The 19,200-nt window shown below is 51.8% G+C and overlaps 1 protein-coding gene across 1 annotated transcript in view; it reads right to left on the bottom strand.

The window, feature by feature from the left end:
• The window catches only part of GRIK4 (glutamate ionotropic receptor kainate type subunit 4), a 295,451-nt gene that overhangs the window by 145,968 nt on the left and 130,283 nt on the right, over positions 1–19,200 (bottom strand). The window contains exons 3-4 of the mRNA XM_054587574.1: positions 8,772–8,869; positions 4,355–4,520 (exon numbers count right to left, since the gene is read on the bottom strand). Of these exons, the coding sequence (XP_054443549.1) occupies positions 4,355–4,520; positions 8,772–8,869 (264 nt within the window). The remainder of the gene's footprint in view (positions 1–4,354; positions 4,521–8,771; positions 8,870–19,200) is intronic.

Raw genomic sequence — 19,200 nt, 5'->3', positions numbered from 1 at the left:
ACAGCTGGGGGTTCTCCTCCCAGGCCCCGAGGGCCACAGTGGGGAAGCTTGGCGCCCCTTGGAAGACCCCAGACACCCCCGCGCCCAGGCTCTGTGGAGATACAGGATGGCCTCTGCCCCTCACCACTTCTCCCCCAGCCTCACTAGAGCTAGGCACGTGCAGATGATTTTTTTTCCCCATTACAGAAAAAAAATAATGTAATCTACAAAGAACTCAACTTGGTCCAAAACCTGCTTATTTAAAAAAATTACTTTTGGGGAAAAAAGAGAATAAGTGATATGATTCCCCATGGAATGATTTCCATTATGCCTAATTTTGATAGATAGAAAACAGAATTAAATTTCTGTGTCTAATTTGACTTTCAGTGTCTTTTGCCCTGAATTAATAAGGAAGATGGAAGAGTGTTTCCTCCCAAGTTTTGAGCTGCATTTCCCTTCAGTCCCTCATTTCTTCATCCATTGATGAGATTTTCAATCCTCTTTGTCCTTGAACTGCTCTTCTGCCCCACCTTCCTTCCCTGGGCCCTTGTGGGGGGACTACAGTCATCCAGCAGCTTTGATAGATGAGTTCTCCATGTAAAGATGGTGCTGTGTGGCTGGTGAGCCCCCTCGTCTATGGGCTGGCCCCCCCACCGCCTGGGGAGGTGCATTCTCTCCAGGACGGTGATGTGCTCCGCCATCCTGCACCCTGCTTGAGGGAACAAGGGGACACACTGTTCCAGAGAGGTCTCCATCCTTTAAAGGACTGTGCATGCCAGGCAGAGTCCACCAGGAGCTGCTGTTCTGAGGCTGTGTGCAGACAGCAGGTGGGAGAAGACGTGGAGGAGGAAGGCGTCACTCAGAGTCAGAGGACCTGAGTTTGTCTTGATGGCGTCATGAAGCAAGTGTGATCTTAAGCAAGTCCATTAATAATTCTTTCTTGGCTCTAGAGTGACTAGGGGTTGGGAGGGGGTAAAATAGCAAAACATAAGTGAAAGTGCTTTGCAATCAGCAAGGGACCTTGAGAGTTAATGCCATAATTCTAATAGAAGGAGCCCTGAGCCAGGAGGCAACAGAATCTAGCATAGTGCCCAGGGCATAGCAGATGCTTAACAAACATTGAAGAACTTCCTTTCCAAAGCCCAGAAAGAGCTGAAGCAGAGGAAACAGGGTTCAGACTTATAGCAGGAGGGACTGTGGCTAGACACAGAAAGAACTTTCTGACAGGTTGGTGAGGCACTGTGCCTAGCACTGAGGAGTGTGCAGAAGGACCTCTGCTGGAGACATTTACAGCCTATCCCTCGTCTCAGCATTCTCACTGCGTGGGGTGCACCAGTTGGGTCCTGCCTGAGTGGGCTTGTGGTAGAAATTTCCAGGGGAATCCTTGATTCTGTTACACCATTTGACAGTGCAAGGATCCCACCAGAGGAGGGCCATCTCGTGGAACTCAAGGTTTCCCATCCATATTCCATCCAATGGTAGCATCCTATGGGCTTTCAGCTCAGCATCCTTTTGGGCTTATGGTCAAAACTATTTGGAAGATGACGGGGTAAAAGAGCTGTTTTGTGTAGGACAATTCAGAGTGTCCATGCTAAGTGTGCTGCGAGTCTCTACGAGGGGGAAGGAGCACAAAGTGTTACCCAGCATTTCTGGGTTTGTAGGGGAGGGCCACAAAATCCTTTGTTCACAAAACGCTGAGTATCTAAAGTAGTGTTGTCCAATAGAACTTTTGATGGTAATCTGCATGGTCCACATGCAGCCATTGAGTGCTTGAAATGTGGCTGCTGAGACTGAGGAACTGAGTTTTCAATTCTATTTAAGTTTAAAATGGGGAATTCCAATATCTCTAAACCTTGGATTCTTGTAATAAAAGCTGTATAAAGAAATACATTTTGGCTTCCAGTCTAAGACAGTGGTAGACGAAACCCTGAACTCACCTGCTCCCAGGAACATGTGGAATTTACACCTACAGAGAGGGCAATGACCCTGAAGAACTGAGGGATGCAACAAGCAAGAGAGGGAGGGAGACAGAGAGACCACACAGAAACAGGGCTCTCTAGCTCCGGCTCCAGCGTCCAGCCTCATGACTCCCCCCTGGACTCCCCTCAGCTGGCATTCAGCCTAGTCACTGCTCCTGCCCAGGTGTGGCTTGTCCCAGGACTTCCTGCAACCACACCTGCTTCAGCTACAGCCCCAGAGGCTCACCTCTGGGGATCCTTACCGCGCACACCCACTCCAGCTTCAGCTCCAGGCCCTGGTGTGGCTTGCCTTTGGGGCTAGCAGGGGCACCAGAGGCCCGAGCCCACTCCAGCTACAGCTCCAACCAGCCTGCCACGGTGGGCTCAGTGCAGCTTCCCCCCAGGACTTCCCGTGGACCATTCCCACTCTAGCCATCGCTCCAGGCCTTGGTAAGGCTGGTCTGCCAGGGGCTCCCTGTGGCCCATGCGAGCTCCAGCTCCAGCTGGCCTGCCAAGGACACCCAGCACATGCAGTCTCCAAAGGAAGACCTCCTACACAAGGTCACTCCTGCAAGACCAGGAGAGGTTGCTCTTTTGCCTAATTCATAGAAACAAACACACAGAGACAGCCAAAATGAAGAGACAGAGAAATTTGTCCCAAACAGAAGACCAAGACAAAAACTCAGAAAAATAACTAATAAAATAGAAACAAGCAATGTATCAGATAAAGAGTTCAAAACACTGGCTATAAGGGTGCTCAATGGTCTCAAAGAAGAGATTGGAAACATAAAAAAAAGATAGAAAACATAAAAAAGAACCAGTCAGAAATAAAGAATACAAATACAGCAATGGAAATGACAAATATATTACAGGGCCTCAACAGCAGATTAGATAAGCAGAAGATACAATCAGTGGTTAGGCAGACAAGGTAGCAAAAACACCCAATCAAAACCACAAATGGAAAAAGGAATTTTTTAAAAATGAGGATGGTGCCCAGGCTGGTGGGGCTCCATGGACCGAGGACAGGCCTGCAAACCCAGGGCACCCGTTGCTCTCCAGTTGTCATGGCTCCTTAGTCTTCCTTCATCTGGGTCAGTCTCAGTCTTGCCCTCTCAACTTTGACACGTTGAAGAGATGAGGCCAGTTATTTTGTGGAACGTCCCTCAGTCTGTGTTCGTCTGATATTTCATTAGACTCAGGTTAAGTGTAGGTGGCTCGAATGCCTCAGAAGCGATGCTGTGCTTTTTTTTTTTGATCCTTTCTCATTGAATCTGGCCCTGAAGAACTGTCACTACAGAGGAAAATGGGCGAAATCTGAACACAGTCTGTGGATTGGTGGAGGGGGTGGAGCACACATAGTGGGGACTAAGTTAACTTTGCTTCTCTTGCAGCTCTGAGGAAATCACCAGCCTGTGTTGCGTGAATGAACGAGTGCCAGGTGGAGGCCGTCAGCTGCAAAGGCACGAGGAAGGAGGTGGCTCTGGTCTGGCCCTTGGCGAAGAGGGGCGTTTGTGTACAGCTGCTGCCGGGATTCCAGGAGCGGGGAAGGATGCATGTGCGCAGAGCAGTTCTGAGCAGTCGCTGCAGAAGCCCTGGTGGCACTGGCATAGCTCTGCCCGTGCAGCCCACCCGGAACCCCGGGGCAAGCCCTGCACGGTGAGCTGCACAGGGCATGAGGCCTGGGGTTCGGGCACCGGGCTCACTGACTGCCAGTGGTCAGCACCTGCCGGACTGCATGTGGCTATGCCGCTGCCACTGGGTGTGCACAGATGCACAGATTTTTCTGGAAAGTGCTGGCTTAAATTAGCTACATCTCATAAGCATTAAATTGATGTTACAAATTGTCTGAGAGTCAGAGAAATGCATTTCCAGAACATGCATTCGCAAGAAAGTACTTTATCAGGAATTGACCTTGGACCTTGTTCCATCAGCAAAACCTGTTCTCCAGGGGAAGAAGCTCTTCAACCTCAAGTACAAATGCATCCAATTTATATCCCTCCCCCTTTTGTAACTCCTTAACAATGAGGCTGAAAATGTGGGAATTGAGTTTGCAGATGCAAAAAGGCTTGGATGTTGGCCAGTCTTCTTGTAACCTAGTTCTCTCTGTTCTGCCAGTGTCTAGGGAATTCTGTTAAAGGGACTGCTCTCTCTCTCTGTCTCTCTCTCTCTCTCTCCCTCTCCTCTCTCTCTCCCTCTCTCTCTCACACACACACACACACACACACAAACAGGCGCGCACGCGTGCTCCCATATGGACAGACAGCCAAGGACACATGGGAATGCCAGAGCCCTCTGGCCCCCAGTCCTCTGACCTGAGGGAGTCCTCCCCTCCCTGGCATGTTTCCAGCCAGGCGCCAATCAGGTTGAAATCAACCAGCCCCTACTGTCTGGGCTGGAACCAGCCCGGAGGAACTTACATTCTGCTTTGGCACAGATGAGGCAGGCAGTGGTGCAGTTGAAGAAGTTCAGGATCCCAGCTACAGCCACACTGATGTCGGTGTTGCTGGGGTGCAGGTTCAGGGTTGTAAATCTCTGGGACTGCAGCTTGATAAACTCCTCTGGGGCCACTTTGAAATGGGGGACCTGGGAGGAGGAGCAAAAATGAGCAGCAGGGAGGATCCAGAAAGAGAAAGAAGAAGGAAAGGAAGGAAGGAAGGAAGGAAAGAAGGAAGGAAGGAAGGAAGCAAAAAAGGAAGGAAGGAAGGAAGGAAGGAAGGGAGAGAAAGAAAGAAAGAAGTTAGACAAGGCTGGGGAGGGGGGATCCTCTTATGTAAGGCTGTTGCCGCCCACTGGCGAGGAGCAGCTCACAGGTGTCCAGGCACCCCCTCCACAGGAGAAGCCGGAACGGCACCTCGGACAGCACAAGACAGCAGGACCCAGGACAGGAGCCCTTCAGAAGGAGGCCTGTGTCAATGTGCTGCGGGCCTGGAACTGGGTCTGTGGCCCTGAGCAGGAGGTGAAAGAATAGGTCTTTATTCTCAGAGAAACTGTCTGCTGCTGAGTGGCTAGACAGATGGCTCTTGAAGACATGATCCTTCTAGTATTTTATCTGTAGTTAATATATCAGAGCAGAGAGGGAAGAAAAGAAAAACACTGCCCTGGGGACTAAAAGAAGAGGCCATCAGCCCAGCCAAGACAACAGGTGTGCCAGCCAGCCCCCACCGGACTCCTGGGTAAAAGCCCGCAATGGGCTCCTCCGCAAATGTGCACATGGAGAAGGAAGCCTTGCTGGCTGAGAGTCCATGTGGAGGGCCTCCAAACAAAGCCTGGTAAATGAAGACCTGCTCTGGCCCCATTAGGACAGTGTCAGCTTCCCTCTGCATCTATTGCTGACATTTGCAAGAGCCATTGCCCTTGTCTTCTGCCTCGTCTCCTGGGGAAGGATGTTAACAGGCTCTGGTGGTGGCCTTATTGACAGCTTATGCTATTGGGTAGGTAATAGGGTAGTTAAAATGTAATAAGACACCATCCACCTTGATTTTATTCTGCCTCACTCATGCCTGCTACGCAAGCTAGGAAAAGTGAAGGCTGTGTGGTGCTTCCATGGGGGATGGGGCTGAAACCCCACCCCTCACTCTCCCTTTGGACCAGTGCCCTGCGGGAGAGCTAAATTACAGCAAGCATGGATTCACACTGTTGTTAAAGCAAGTAAGAGAGGGGATAAACAGCAGGAAGAACTTCCTGATGGTGAGTTGATCGGCTCCTGGCATGGGTTATTCAGAAAGGATTGCAGAAGGGTTCTTTGCCTGGGCTGGCCCGGAGTCTGAGATGGCGCTGGGATGGTCTCTGCAGGGGTCTGCTACTCTGGTTTTCAAGCTTCGGAGGGAAGTCAGCCAGAGACCAGATCTCCTCTGAGTTTGGGTGAGGGGAGAACAAAGAATTAGCAGAAACTAGGGAGAAACTAAGATTAGCCCTTGAAACACAGAGAGAGGGCAACCAGTATTTCCAACAGAGACTGAAAAGTGTTATACTTGAGGAGAGTCTAGTAAGTTATGAGATAAGATTCTAAAGAATGAAGCTGTGCCATAAAGGGGTATGTCATAAAGGACCTTTCTTCCCAGCTTGTATTTTGCATCCCACTTGATCTACCTAAAATGAATGAACCTTGAAAGGACAAAAACGGTCACAAAGGGGCAAGATGGGGGCAAAGGTTGCACAGGGCCAGGGCCAGACCGGCGGCTCCCATATGTGAGCACCTCTGACCAAGGCCCGCCTTGCACTGGTGTCCCGCCCGCGAGGTCCCGCCGGCAGCTAACTCACCCTCCAGTTGAATGTGTCCGAACTACGCTTCAATCCACGCGTCCTACTGCTGAACCAGGAAAAAGACTCGCGTGTAAAGATTTGAGTGTGCCTCCAGTCCTGCTGTGTGATTTGGGGCAAACTACTTAGCTTATCTCGCCTCACTAACACGGAGACAACAGGTGCTTCTCGAGGCACCAGGGTGAGAGAACGAGGTCCTGTGTGTGAAGGGCAGAAGGGCCCGGTACCTACCACGTGGAAGGTGCTTAGGCCATGCCTTCTCCTCTTTCCCCTTTCTCCCCAATGCAGGAACTCCCGAAAAGGCTCTCGGGGTTGCCTGTGCAAGTGGGGAGGAGGGCGAGGGGCTCCCCTGGAGGGGACCTGGGTGGGAGCCTCCAGCAGAGCCTGTCCTTCCGAGGGCTGCTGGGGAAGCAGCCAGCACCTCTAAGGAGCCAGGCAGACATGGCCCAGGCCAATCCTACTGAGAACCAGAAGCAATCCGTTATGGATTTGCAATTGAAAATGAAGCCCAGGGAGCCCTGGCAGAGATGTGTGGGAGAAGGAGAGGGAGCGTGAGGGGGCGGGGGGGGGGGGGGGGGCGAGGCGGGGAGGGCAGCAGGGCGGGATGAGGCTAGTCACAGGACAGTCTCCAGAGATGCTCGCGGCGTTTAAGGAAATGAAGTCTTTGGTGAGAGCTCCGTTTCTTTTCCCCGGAGCTGAGAGGAATCAGTGTAAGGCAGTTGAGCCTCATAAAATATTAAAACAAATGCATACTCTGAACAGAGAGCAAAGGTTGCTCTGGAAGAAAACGACCAGACAAAGGAGGGTACCTGTCAGGCTGGTCCCCAGCACAGGGACAGAGCAGGTGGCGGGACAAGGAGCAGGGCCGTGAGTAAGAGCCTCCACCTCCCCTCTCAGATGGCAGCAGAGTCAGGGATGTGCTAGCTGAGATAAAACATCCACTGAACCCCAAGGGGAAGCCATTCTGGAGTGGGTGTCGGGGGATGTGTGTATGGGACAGTGCGGATAACTTGACGGGGAGGAGGGAGACCTGAGAAAAGAAGAAAAGGAAGGGAGAGAACAGTGAAGCGAAAACGGGGAGCTGAAGTCCTGGCGATCATGCCTGTGACGGCCTCAGCCACCGCTGGAACCCAGCCCGCCACAGGCTAGCGCTGGCGCTGGCCCTGGCGCTGGGAGCCCAAAAAGAAGATTCAGATGAAACTTCCTGGGCCCAAGGACTGGGAGAGGCTGGAAGGGGCTTGCAGTGAGACAGAAGCTCCTTGTTTGGCCTGGGCTGGCTCAGAAGTCTTCTCTCAGGACAGCTGAGGGGATGAGGGATGAGGAGGTCCAGGCGGACTTGGCCTCCGGCAAGAAGGCTGAGGGGCCCAGCCTACAGAGCAGCTGCTGGCACTGGCAGAGCGAGGCCCACCCGGGACTGCGGTCCGGGCTGCGTGGCACATTCACGGGTGGGTGACAATCCTGAGGGAAGGCTCACGGAATGGGGAAGACAAATATTTTGCTCAAAGCCGCAAAGACTGGCTCAGCCTTCTGACCATCAGAGAAGAGGTGACATCAAAGCGAGCAGGTGGCAGGGGCCTGTCTGCTACTCCGCCGCCTCGGCAGGGGCAGGTTCCTCTCCTGCAGTGGGTGCCCCGTCCTACCTCTAAGAACCAGAGCCTCCTGGTCCCTGGCACAGGTGAAAGGCTGCCCCTCCCCAGATCCTGTCCTCATGCCCAGACCCCCAAGCTCCACCTGTTCCGGAAGCAGCTGGGGGCCAGGAGAGGATACGTGGTCCCTGCACCCCCGTCTCCCTGGGATATGCTGGAAGGGGAAGAAGGGACTGACTCCAGAAAGGACCGCCAAAGATGCCAGCAACAGACAGACTCTCAGAGCTTCCTAGTTGGTTTTGTGTGGTGGCAAAGGCGGGAAAGGGTCGATGGTGAACTCCGGAGCAGGCTGCCGTGCAGAAACCCACCCCACCCCCTTCATCTCTCCGGGAACTAGATCTAGAGGAAGTAGACTCAGCACTTTGAAAGGAGAGCGATTCCAGTTACAGGAAGCACCTCAGGAGGAGTTTACTAAGTCAGTAAAGTCAACCCTGGAACTGATGAATGAGGAAGAAAGCAAAACAAAATCTCCTTTCTAGAGAACTTATCAAATAGAGATTTCAAGCTGTATTTCAACAGTCAAATGTAGCGACGCCTTCTTCCCCAGAATCCCAATATCTAGACACACAGCCACGGGTCTGGTCACAAGGGGCACAGACTTCTGCCCTCGAGGCCTCCCTTGGACCACCGCCATCCCTGGCCTCTCCCTCCACCCGCCCCCACCCAAGGCCCCCCGCCCCTGCAGGGCCAAGACTCTAAAGAGCTCAGATTCAAAATCCTATTGTGAAACCTCTCCTCTGAGTCTGCTTTGTTCAAACAACCTGGAAAATAAAGGTATGTGTCCAACAGAGGGCCACTCCTTTGATTTGTATTTCTGCTTACGTGATTTGTGACACAGACTAGGCACTTCCAGCCCTGAACAGTCCGTGCCATCTTGGAGCACAGGCTGCCAGCCTGTAGACAGTCCCCGACCCGGCCCAGCACTCACCTCCTTCTCCCCACAGATGTTGCTAATGATGGAGCTGGAGGCGGGGCTGGAGGACGGTCCCAGGACAGCGACTACCCCCTTGGGGAGGATCTGACACACTGCGGCCAGCAGCAGGGGAAGAGCAGGGACGCAGGAAAAGAAACAAGGTGCCCGTCAGGGGGGTGTGGCCCAGCTGCCCTGCCTGGGCCCTGCTCTCTGAGACCTCCAGCCTCACCCGCCGCCCCTCCACCTCCCCCAACCACTGCCCATTCTCCCTACCACATACACTTCCCAACCCAGTGCCTTTCTCCCCTGGACTGCTGGGCTCCAGGCCAGTTTTATTGGAGTTCATGGATGGTATCGAATGAGGTAATGCCCCAGGCTGTGATGACATACGGCCACAAAGAGCAGGGTGTATAAATCGCTGCGGCCGCCACCAAAGGGCACAGGAACCCTGCAGACCCCCTCCCGCCTGCCTGCAGAGGGCCGCTGTTCCGCTCTCTTTCTGCTCTTGTTAGATTCAAACCCCTCAAGGGCAGGAGCTGAGCCACACTCTCTCCCGGTCCCCATCCCACGCCTGGTGTCCATCGCCACATTTTCTGGCCCTAGTAGGTGCCCAGTTTATATTCATGGAGTGAGTGGACAGACAGATGGGTGGATGGGACAGGCAGTCAGAAAAAGAAGAGAGTCTAAGAGTCTATTGAGGATAAAATGCTATAGACTGAGAAGGAAGATGGGAGATAAAGGAGGAAATACAAGGAGAGAAAACATGAGCTCATGCTCAGGACACACACGGTGACATCAGAACCAAGGAGCCACCCCTCAGAATGTGCCCTGAGGTTCCTTGTAAGACATCCTTCTCCTTTACACTCAAAAATCTCGATCGTGAGCACATTTTCCTCTGACTCACATGGAAATCAGGAAGAGCCATTTCCCAAGCCAGAAAACTGAGATGAAGGGACAGTCCAGGGTCGTTTCTGTTGAGTCAGTGACAAAGCCACCCCTGGTTGAGTCCTAACCATGGGCCACACAAATAAGTGATGGCCTTAAATGGGTGCAGGTGGTAAGGTGGAGCACAGGGTTCAAATCCCACCTGAAGGATAGATCTGCACGGTCTTCTCTCAGCCTGTGCCGAGCTGGGGCCCTGCAATATCGCAGACGTCAGCTGACCACAGGCTGCGGACAGTGGTGCCTGAGGGAGGGAGGCCCATCAGTGCTAAGTGTCAGAGCCATCCCCACTGGCGTGACCTTTGAAGAATGTACTTCAAAGTTCAAGCTATTTCCATGTAAGCTATCTCATGTGATCTCAGAAAACATCACCCTGATGCCCGCTGGGTGCCCTAAGCTCATCAGCCACCAAGGCCCTGCAGCAGCCTCCGGGGTGGTCTCAGTTCCTAGAGACATTCAGTGATTCCCCTAAAGCCACACACCCAATCAAGCTCAGGGCCAGTGTTGGAGTTTAACTCTGCGGACCCTGCCCAGGGTTCATTCTACTCTCTCACAGCCACTTCCTTTGTCTGCCCATCTCTTCACAGCCCTGCAGAGTGAGGCCCCTGCCCCACCTCGTCCTACGGCATCTGCTCTTCGAAGGTCACCCAGGGCCCTCATCTCAGCCCTCATCCTGCTCTCCTGTTGCAGGCTGACGTGCTGGACGTGGCTGACTGCATTCTCCTCTACACGTTTATAACTCCTTCCAGTCCTTATTTTCATCCACTCCTCTCATCACTTTTTACTTTCTCTGCCAGCACCTGTTCCTTCTGCCACCCATTAAATTCAGATTTTATCCATGTCTCACTCTCCCTGAGCAATCTCACCCTTGCCTGTGGCTTCCACTCTCACCTCTGCCCAGGTGATCCTACACTCTGACCTATGTTCCGGGTTACAAAATCAAGTTCCAGTCCCCTGCTGATGGCACCAGAGGAATGTCACTCACTCACTATGTCCACAGCAGAGAGGCAGAAACATAGTCACTCAGAGCATGAACTCTGAGGCAAGACTGTCCAGGTTTGACTCTTGGCTTTGTCACCTACTAGCAGGGAGACTTTGAGCAAGTTCTCTCTGAGCCCGCTTTCTTATGTCTCAAACTGAAACACTAGCAGCACCTCTCTTGCAGGCTTCTTGTGAAAATTACAATGAGTTAGTACCTGCCAAGTACTTAAAATGGTACTGATATGGCACATACCTCTTTATATTGTGCCCACTATATCATATTTGCTATATACTGTACTTTCCATACATGATCTGATTTGACCTTCATACTTTTAGGAAGAAGATTCATTGTGATCCCCACTTTACAGGTGGGGGAACTGAGGCTTACAGTTTCAGTAACTTGTTCCACATCACATAGGCAATATGTAGAGATGGGCTTGAACTTAGAGACCCACCTGGCACCATAGCCCAAATGCTTAACCACTGCGCTTCTTCCCCTCAGCTCCACGAATTCAAAGCTACAATCACCCTTGACTCTGCCTGACCTTCGCTCACTGAGTCTATTCACTTGTTATACCAACCAGGGGCCAGGTCTCGGCCATTTGACTTTCATGCCCGGCCATCCCCTCCTTCCCACTCCCCCTGTCACTGTTACAGGTCAGCCCCAGTTGCTACCTGCCTCCCCACGGTGTCTCTGTCTCCAGGATTCTTCATTTGCAATCTGTTCTCCAAAGTGCGAGGGACAGGATAAGCCTAAGACATTGATCTGTGCGCTCCTGCTGGCAGAAAACTTGCCATGTTTGTGTCTGCGCCCTCCATACCTAGAGCAGGCCTCGCTCAGAGTTGTGCGCTCAGTCAATAGCCGCTGACCCACCCGGAAGCCTGGCCAACACCTTCTGTGGGAAACTGGAAATAAACTAACTGTCTAGTCATAGCGATCATTATCTAAAGCTTAGGTCACATACACAGATGGAGTATTATTTATGCATTTACAATGCTTGCACACAGTTTATAATAGTACTTAGATTATTTCTGTAATAAAATTAAGAGAATGAAGAAAAGTAGAAAATTATATGTATCTGTAAATGAAGGCTACAGCTAAGCAAATACAGAAAATAGTTATGCACCAAGAAATGCCTGGAAGGAGGTGTCACCGAAGCCCCCATTCGCTGACTGCTGGTTCTGGCCCATTCCAAGCACTTGATACGAACTGACTTATTTCTCACAACAACCTGATGAGTTGGTTCTATTACTGTCACCTTCATTTCACAAATGAGAAAATGGGGCAGAAAAATGCGAGAGCGGAGGCCGGATTCAAACACTCAGCCACTGACTTCGGGGCCAGGCCCTGACCGCCGCGCCAGCGGCCCCTGCTGGGCAGTGGCGAATCACTGGGACGTCGGCAGAGACGGCCTCGGCCGCGGGGATGCAGCGACGCTCTTCCCTATTTTTCTTTACTTTCTATAACAAGCATGCATTCCTTTTATAACATGCCATTATAAAAATTTAAATGTTATAAAATCTTTTTATGAGGAGTAAGTAAAATCTAAATGGGCCTGACCTCCTCAAGACCCTACCCTTCACACCCTTTCTCCCACAGCGCCTCCTGCCTTCCCAGAGCCTCCTAGACCTCGTGCCCCGTTTTCCTACCTGGGCCTGTTGCCAAGCATTTCTTTCTGACTGGGTCAGGGCTTGTTGACCTGCTGTCTGAGATCCGGGAGTAAAATACAGTGGACTGGGAACATTTGGCAGGGGTAAACAATAACATTATTTTCTATAACTCCTGACTGAAATTTAGCATTCCCTTCAATGTTGAATTTAGAGAAAGCTCATGTGTTTTTGTCACCGACAGACGTCACAGTGCTTTCATATCACTATACAATGTTGTAGATATGTTGAAATATAATGTATATTCAAAATTAATTCAAAATTGTACTAGTGGTCAGACCTGATACTACATTTGGATATTTAATATATTAATAAAAAAGCACATATTTTAATATCTCACTATTAATATATTTTAACTCTTTCCATATACTTCATTTTGTTGACCATCCCATCTATTTCATTTTCTCCATTTAAAAACACTTTTCTGAGAAGTCCATTGGCGCCCCTAACCACCGTGGCCTCGGCCCATGCTTGCCTTCGGGCCTGGCCCGCCCCCCTCGCCCTGGAGCCCCGCGCCGGCCTCGCCCCTGGCAGGGCCTCTGCACGCCTGCGCGCCTCGCAGCGCCCTCTGCGTCAGCGTCCCTCTATTCTGAATTCCTGGCCAGCTCCTGCCCGAAGCTCGCTCAGCACGTTGGGTCTAAATAGAGAGTTTTCTCCTAAAAATAAATTCTTATAGAAAGTCACAATCCCTTATTCCAAACAACAAAATCCAAAAGGCTTTGAGACTGAATGACTTTCAAACTCATTTGGTAGCAAAATCTGATCTAGAAAGACAGATGTGAAGGTGTTTATCATATGTGGCTATTCGAATACAGGCATGCATTTGTTTGAGTATAGGATTCTGCGCCAAGCCCCATGACCTCTCTAGTATATAGAAACTCCTGGATTCGAAAACGTCTGGCCTCAAGGATTTGGTGGACCTGTGCCTGCCATTCCGAGTGTCCCTCTCCCTTGCCCCGCACTGGATCGGACATCCTCGAGGGCAGGGGTCACATCTGTTCTGTCCTGGCAAACACACTACTCAGTAGATACTTGCTCGGCTGAATCGAAATGACCCAGAATGAGCCCAGTGAAGCTGAATTATCATCTTCCCAGCAGCCATTGCCTAGGAGTGTGCTGGGGTCTGGGAGCTGCTCTTTCAGTCCCTGTGAAGGGCGCCCTCAGGCCCTAGAAGTGGGACCTGCGTGACAAAGCCCCTGGGGTGGAGCCTGCAGGCCCTGGCCCTCTGCCCTGCAGGCCCTGAGCAGCTTGGGTGCGGGAGGGGAGGCAGGCAGGTGCGCCTTCCCCTCTGCCTCCAGGGAGCGGGGAGGAAACTGGGAAACGCAGCCATGAGGGTAGGACTGCAGAGCTTCACGGCCCGCGGAGGGAGAGGGAGACGCTCTCAGAGCAGCTGCTGAGGGAAGGACCATGGCACGGTGTTGTGACAAGAGGGAGTTCTTCCGTTCAAGCTGTCACCTGGCATGGGTTCCAAGTACCCTCAGACACCTGGATGGACAGGAGGCATTCATGGAAATTTGCTGGTTTTCTGCGTCTCTCCAGAAAAAAGGGCCTGCCTGCGACGCGGAAGGTCCAGAGAGGTTCGCTGTAGGCCCCCTGTCTGCCTGCCCTCCAGGGATGGGGCAGCTCCCTGGGTGGGACACGCAGCCCCCCGCCCTCAGAGAGCCCTGACGAGGGGCTCAGCTGCCACCTGAGCTCCTCGTGATGAACGGTCTGGGCACCAGGAGCCAACAGCTATATGAGGCAGAGGGGTCTGGGGAAACTCCGAGTCCCTCGCATCAGAACCCTTCAGGTGCTGAAGCCAGAGAGAAGTGTGTGTGTGGCAGGGCTGGGGGGTGGCGTGGCTGTCTCTCCCTGTGCCTGGCTGTGCTCCATGCAGAACACAGCAGGATCCTGCCTGTCCCAGGGCAAGGGGTGCGTGGCCTGGGTCCATGCCCGGGGGCTGCCAGCCCTGTTCCCCCGCCGGCTGGAGCCTTCTGCTCTCTACCCTCCCGCAGTGGACAACAGGCTCAGCGCCTGGCCTTGCTGGCCTCTCAGCCAAGAGGGCGTGTGTGAAGGGGTGATGCCAGGTCGCCACATGGGCCGCCCGGAAGGTGACAGACAGCAGGCCGTTCAAAGTCCCCAGCCTGGTCCCAAACCACCCTGGGGCAGCAGCACCATCCATCTGGGGAGGGGAAGCTCCCCACATGTAGGCACAGGCCAGGGGACATGCTTACCACCACAAATCCGCACGGTCACCCCATGAGGGAGGAGTTATTATACTAATTATGCCACTACTACTCCTATGAACGATAGGGGACATTTACTGAGAGCTCACCCTAGGACAAGCACTGCTCCAGGTCTGACTCTCTACACGCATGCCTGCCTCCCTCTTGTCGCCTCTCCCACACGCCAAGGCCTGGCCTGGAGGCCTCACCTGACCCCTTGGCAGCACCTTGGACCTGGGCCTGACCTCCCTCTGCCCTTGTCTGAGTCACTCACAGGCAAGCCCTCAGCAGAGCTCCTGCGACCCATGCCGCCTCTCAGGTGCGTGGTTTTCACTGCCCCCTGGGAAGATCACGAGTCCCAGTTCCCCCTCCTGTAAAAGGAGGGGGCTGAACCAGGTGGGTTCAGGGTCCAAAATTCAATGCATTTCCGAGACCACCACAAATGATGCTGGTAACTCGGAGAAGGGGAGCAGGCAACGTCTGCCGAACCGCCCATCACTATGCCTTTCTCTCCTGGATTCTGTCTTTTATTCCCTATGCTGACTTGGATCCATTCTGTTGAACTGATGCAAGGAAACGGGCCCTCATTAGACGCGGCTCCAAATCACCAGGGTGATGCCCATGGAACCTGCACGAAGCCTGGGAGCTTGTGCAGGAGGAACCGCCCAGCACCCAAACAGGCCCTGCCCCTTCCCGGTCCACTGAGCGCGCACCTCCGGGCTCCCGGGGGGAAACAGGGCCGGCGGCCGACCGCACGCTTGGCCTCCCAAGTGCTACCCTCTAAGAGGATTAGCCTCAGGAGACACACTGATCTAGAGGAATAGGAGAGGGCAAGGCCCATGGGGGCTCCCTGCACAAAAAAGTCTGCGGTGGATGAAAGATACGGAAGGTAAGGAGAGGAGGACCAGGCTGGAGGGCCTAAGACCTAACAGGTCTAGTCCGTCTGTCTGATTTCAGATCTGTGGGCTGTGTCGAGAGTTGGAGGTCAAACATCAAGAAGCCTGAGGCAATGACGGTGGAGGGGAGCAGTGGAAGGAATCAGGCGTGGGCTTGGGGAAGCTTTATGCAGGGTGCTCTCTTTAAATGAACTCACTCCATGGACATCCATGTGAACCAAATAGAAACAGGAGTGATTTTCTACTGTCTCTTCTCAGTGTCCAGGTTTGTTATTAATCAATGCTCCGTGTGATACTTCCCATGTCCCAGCCTTATTTTCAGCCATTGAAGGAGGTTAAAACCTAGACTCCAGAATCTTTAGTTTCTTTACAGTTCATAATCTTTGATTCTGAAATTGCTGTTGTTCCCCTTGATTGATATACCCTCCCTCCGTGTGGATCCGTAAGTGTGATTTGTGCAGAGCTTTCTGCAGCTTGTCTGTTGCTAAAAGAAGATGCAACTGTATATTGTAGAACTGCTACTTCCCCGGTGCAGAGCCTGGACTTTCTGTGACCAAGGGCAGCACTACTAGGATCTCTTTCATCTTCCTGAAGCAGATGTCACAGGGGACAGGTGTGAATCTGCGATGTGGTTCAGGGCCTCAGAGACACTAAAATAGTTTAAAGTTAACCATGCAAATTAGCCCTGGGCCGCCAGTCCAGGGAAGACACAGCCCGTGCCCTGGGCAGTGGCTGGCTTCCACTGGCTCACCATAGCTTCCAAAGGCCCAGAGCTGTCAGACACATCAAGCCTGAGACCTTGAAAGAGAAGGGGGATATGCAATCACAAGGGATGCACCAGGAGGCATGTGACAAAAAACAGAAACAAATGCCATTGGAGAGGAGCCTGGGAAATAAATGACGCTGCCAGGTAAGGATGACTGAACTCTGAAGCAGGGAAGAGAGAGGTGACGGTAGGAGGTGGGAGGAAGCCTGTTCCAGGTGAGGGGGAGAGAACAACGCCAGCACCAAAATCTATGGCTGCCACTTGCTGAACGAATACCTGTTATGTGCCCGGTGCTACGCACCTCGCCTCCGCTGTCTCATGTCATGCTCCCACCGGCCCTAGGAGGCGATTCTACCATCCACAGCCATACCGCCAGCCAGCAGTAGAGCCAGGATTTAAACTAGTTTAGTCTGATTCTGAAACCCATGCTCCCACTCTTTATACCACACTGTCTCACCAAAGTACGGATCACAGAGTATAGCTCCTCCTACATCCAGGCCTCCTATCTCCCTCCCACCTCCTCCCCCATTCTGCCACTGAAGTCCAGTCCAGCCCCACCCTCCTCTGTCCCCCCTACTTTGGGAGAGAAAGAGCTGGGCTGGAACCTTCCTAAGAACTACGTGGGTAGTGTTTAAAATCCATTGTAGGGGAGCAGCTCTGGCTTCAGACAAAAGGCCTTTGAGGTAAAAAGATCCAAAAGCCCTTTCTTTCTAACAAATGCTAATCATGCCTCAAATACATTGAGATGTGAAAGTTGAACCAAGGGCCACTTGCTCATAAAATATTTGGTGCTTAGAAGAAGGGCTCTAGAAAGATGCCCCAGAGCTGTGTAATGTGGAATAAAGATGTCAGTTTCCTTTATTCCCCTGATTCATCTGGCTTAATATTTTAGATGTATTCATTCTATTGAGCCAGGATGCTTAGGTCACGAAAGAGAAAATTTATACTTGCTAATGATCGCCACCAGCAATGAGCAACCTGTGCTCCCTATTCTGTCAGGAAGGCCTGGGAGAACCAAAGAAAAGGAAGGAAGATCTGGTTTTTAAAGTATAGATTAAGGAACTATTTAGAAATCTGGACCCTAGTCTGAGACCTGCCCTCCTGGACAAAGGAAGCACCACATATTGGCTGGCAGGTCTGTAAACAGTCACTGCTGCCATTTCTGATTTCGTTTGGAAGATCCTGAGAAAGTTAAACCTTCCTTCCAGTGTACTACAACATAACCTCCATGACAACTAGGATTTCTCTTTGTCCCTGCTGAATCTCCACTGCCTAGGAGAGTGTATAAGAGATACTCACTAAGTAAAAATTAACGGAGTGAATAGATGAATGACAATTTCGGGTACTTGCTCCCCCAAGCCCTCTTCTGGAGGAACCTGTGTCCACAGGTCCTGCTGGCCTCCAAGGTCTTCTTCTGTACGGTAAGAAGTTGCCCCCAGTCTCTAGGGTAGGCACTCTTGCAAGCATTGTTATTAGACTACTTGGCCAACCCCTGCGACTTGTGAGACCAGCCACAGCAAATAAGCTGAACAAACCTGACTCTCTATCTTGTAAATCCAGACCAAGAGGCACTGATCGCAACTGCCACTGATGTGCACACCAAAGGGACTGCAAACCACCTGAGGGCAGGGATTGTGTCCATCTTATTTTTTTGGCATTGTTCCCAGAGCATGATACCCTGAGTCATGCCTGGAATAGAGTAAATGCTTCACAAAGTTTCCTGAATGAATAAACAAAGATTAAATTGGACCTGGGTGGCCATCAAGGGGCAGGCATGTGATGAATAAGCCAAACTAGCAGAGAGAAAAGACCATGGACCCAGTACTGAAAGAGCATCAAAGAGGCTGTGAGACAAAGACAGAGGGCAGCGCCTGCGCCTTCCCACACTCTCTGGATAGCCTGCCTCTTAGGCCTGGGCCAGCGCAAACATGTTTCTTCTCATGCAAAACTAATAGCCCAGCTCAGAGCACTGCTGGATCCACACATAGAAGGCTCGACATCCGACACAGGTGGCGGAGCAAGGTCCTCTTTTGTTTGTTTTGCCAGTTTTGCCATTGAGCGTTGTTAAAAGTTGATTTGGGTTGGAAAGGGAGGAGATGGGGGATCTAAGTCTCAGGGAATAGATGCTATCATCTCTCCGCACTAAGGGGCCCCTCCCCTTCCCTCTAAACTGCAGCTGTTCGTTTCCAGCTTAGCTACTAGCTGCCAGCCACTTGGAAGCTCATCCCATGAAGTTATCAAGGTAACCCCAGCAGCATGCCAGAGAATTCCTGGGGAAGTGTAGCGCATTGAGCCCTGGACTCGCAGGTGAATGAAGAGAGTTCAGGATCCAGAACTTGCTCAGCCATTGACTAGTTCTGTGGTCAGGCCAGTTATTAGACAACCACAGTTTAGAGCATTAAAGAAGCTGTGAGACAGAGAGAGGCTACTGCCTCCGCCTTCCCACACTCTCTGGATAGCCTGCCATTTATGCCTGGGCCAGTGGAAACATGTTTCTTCTCATGCAATACTAATTGCCCAGATCAGGACACTGCTCGATCTGCACATAGAAGGCCAGTTTCTTTAATGCTCTAATCTATCAGCCTCCGTTTCTTTTGTGAAGGGGGAAAATAGCCCTGAACTCCTGGGTTGTTGGGAGGATTTAAAGCAGTGCCCAGCACAGAGTTGGGGCTCTTTACATGTGACCTGAGTGACCTACTATGTATGTTTATAAAGCACTTTAACTTACAGAGGGTTTTCCTATACTTTCAGTCCCTTAAATCTCACAATTTTCAGAGTAGATCCTAGTCTTCTCATTTTAAAGACGAAGAAACTGAGGTTACCCATAGAATGAAAAACCGAGCTCCATTCCAAAGCCCAGTTTCTTCGCAAGGCTGCCTGCCCTCAGCACCAGAAAGCAAGACACGCAATCAGATGTGCAATGACCAAGCTACCCTTGAGCTGGCCGCATCTCTCTTATCTTAATCACATACAATGTTTCATTTGGA

Source organism: Pteronotus mesoamericanus, unplaced genomic scaffold (genome assembly GCF_021234165.1).
Source record: "Pteronotus mesoamericanus isolate MK-2021 breed Mesoamerican mustached bat unplaced genomic scaffold, CSHL_Meso_final contig_123, whole genome shotgun sequence".
Lineage (NCBI taxonomy): Eukaryota > Metazoa > Chordata > Mammalia > Chiroptera > Mormoopidae > Pteronotus > Pteronotus mesoamericanus.
This window is presented reverse-complemented; position numbering and strand designations above follow the sequence as displayed.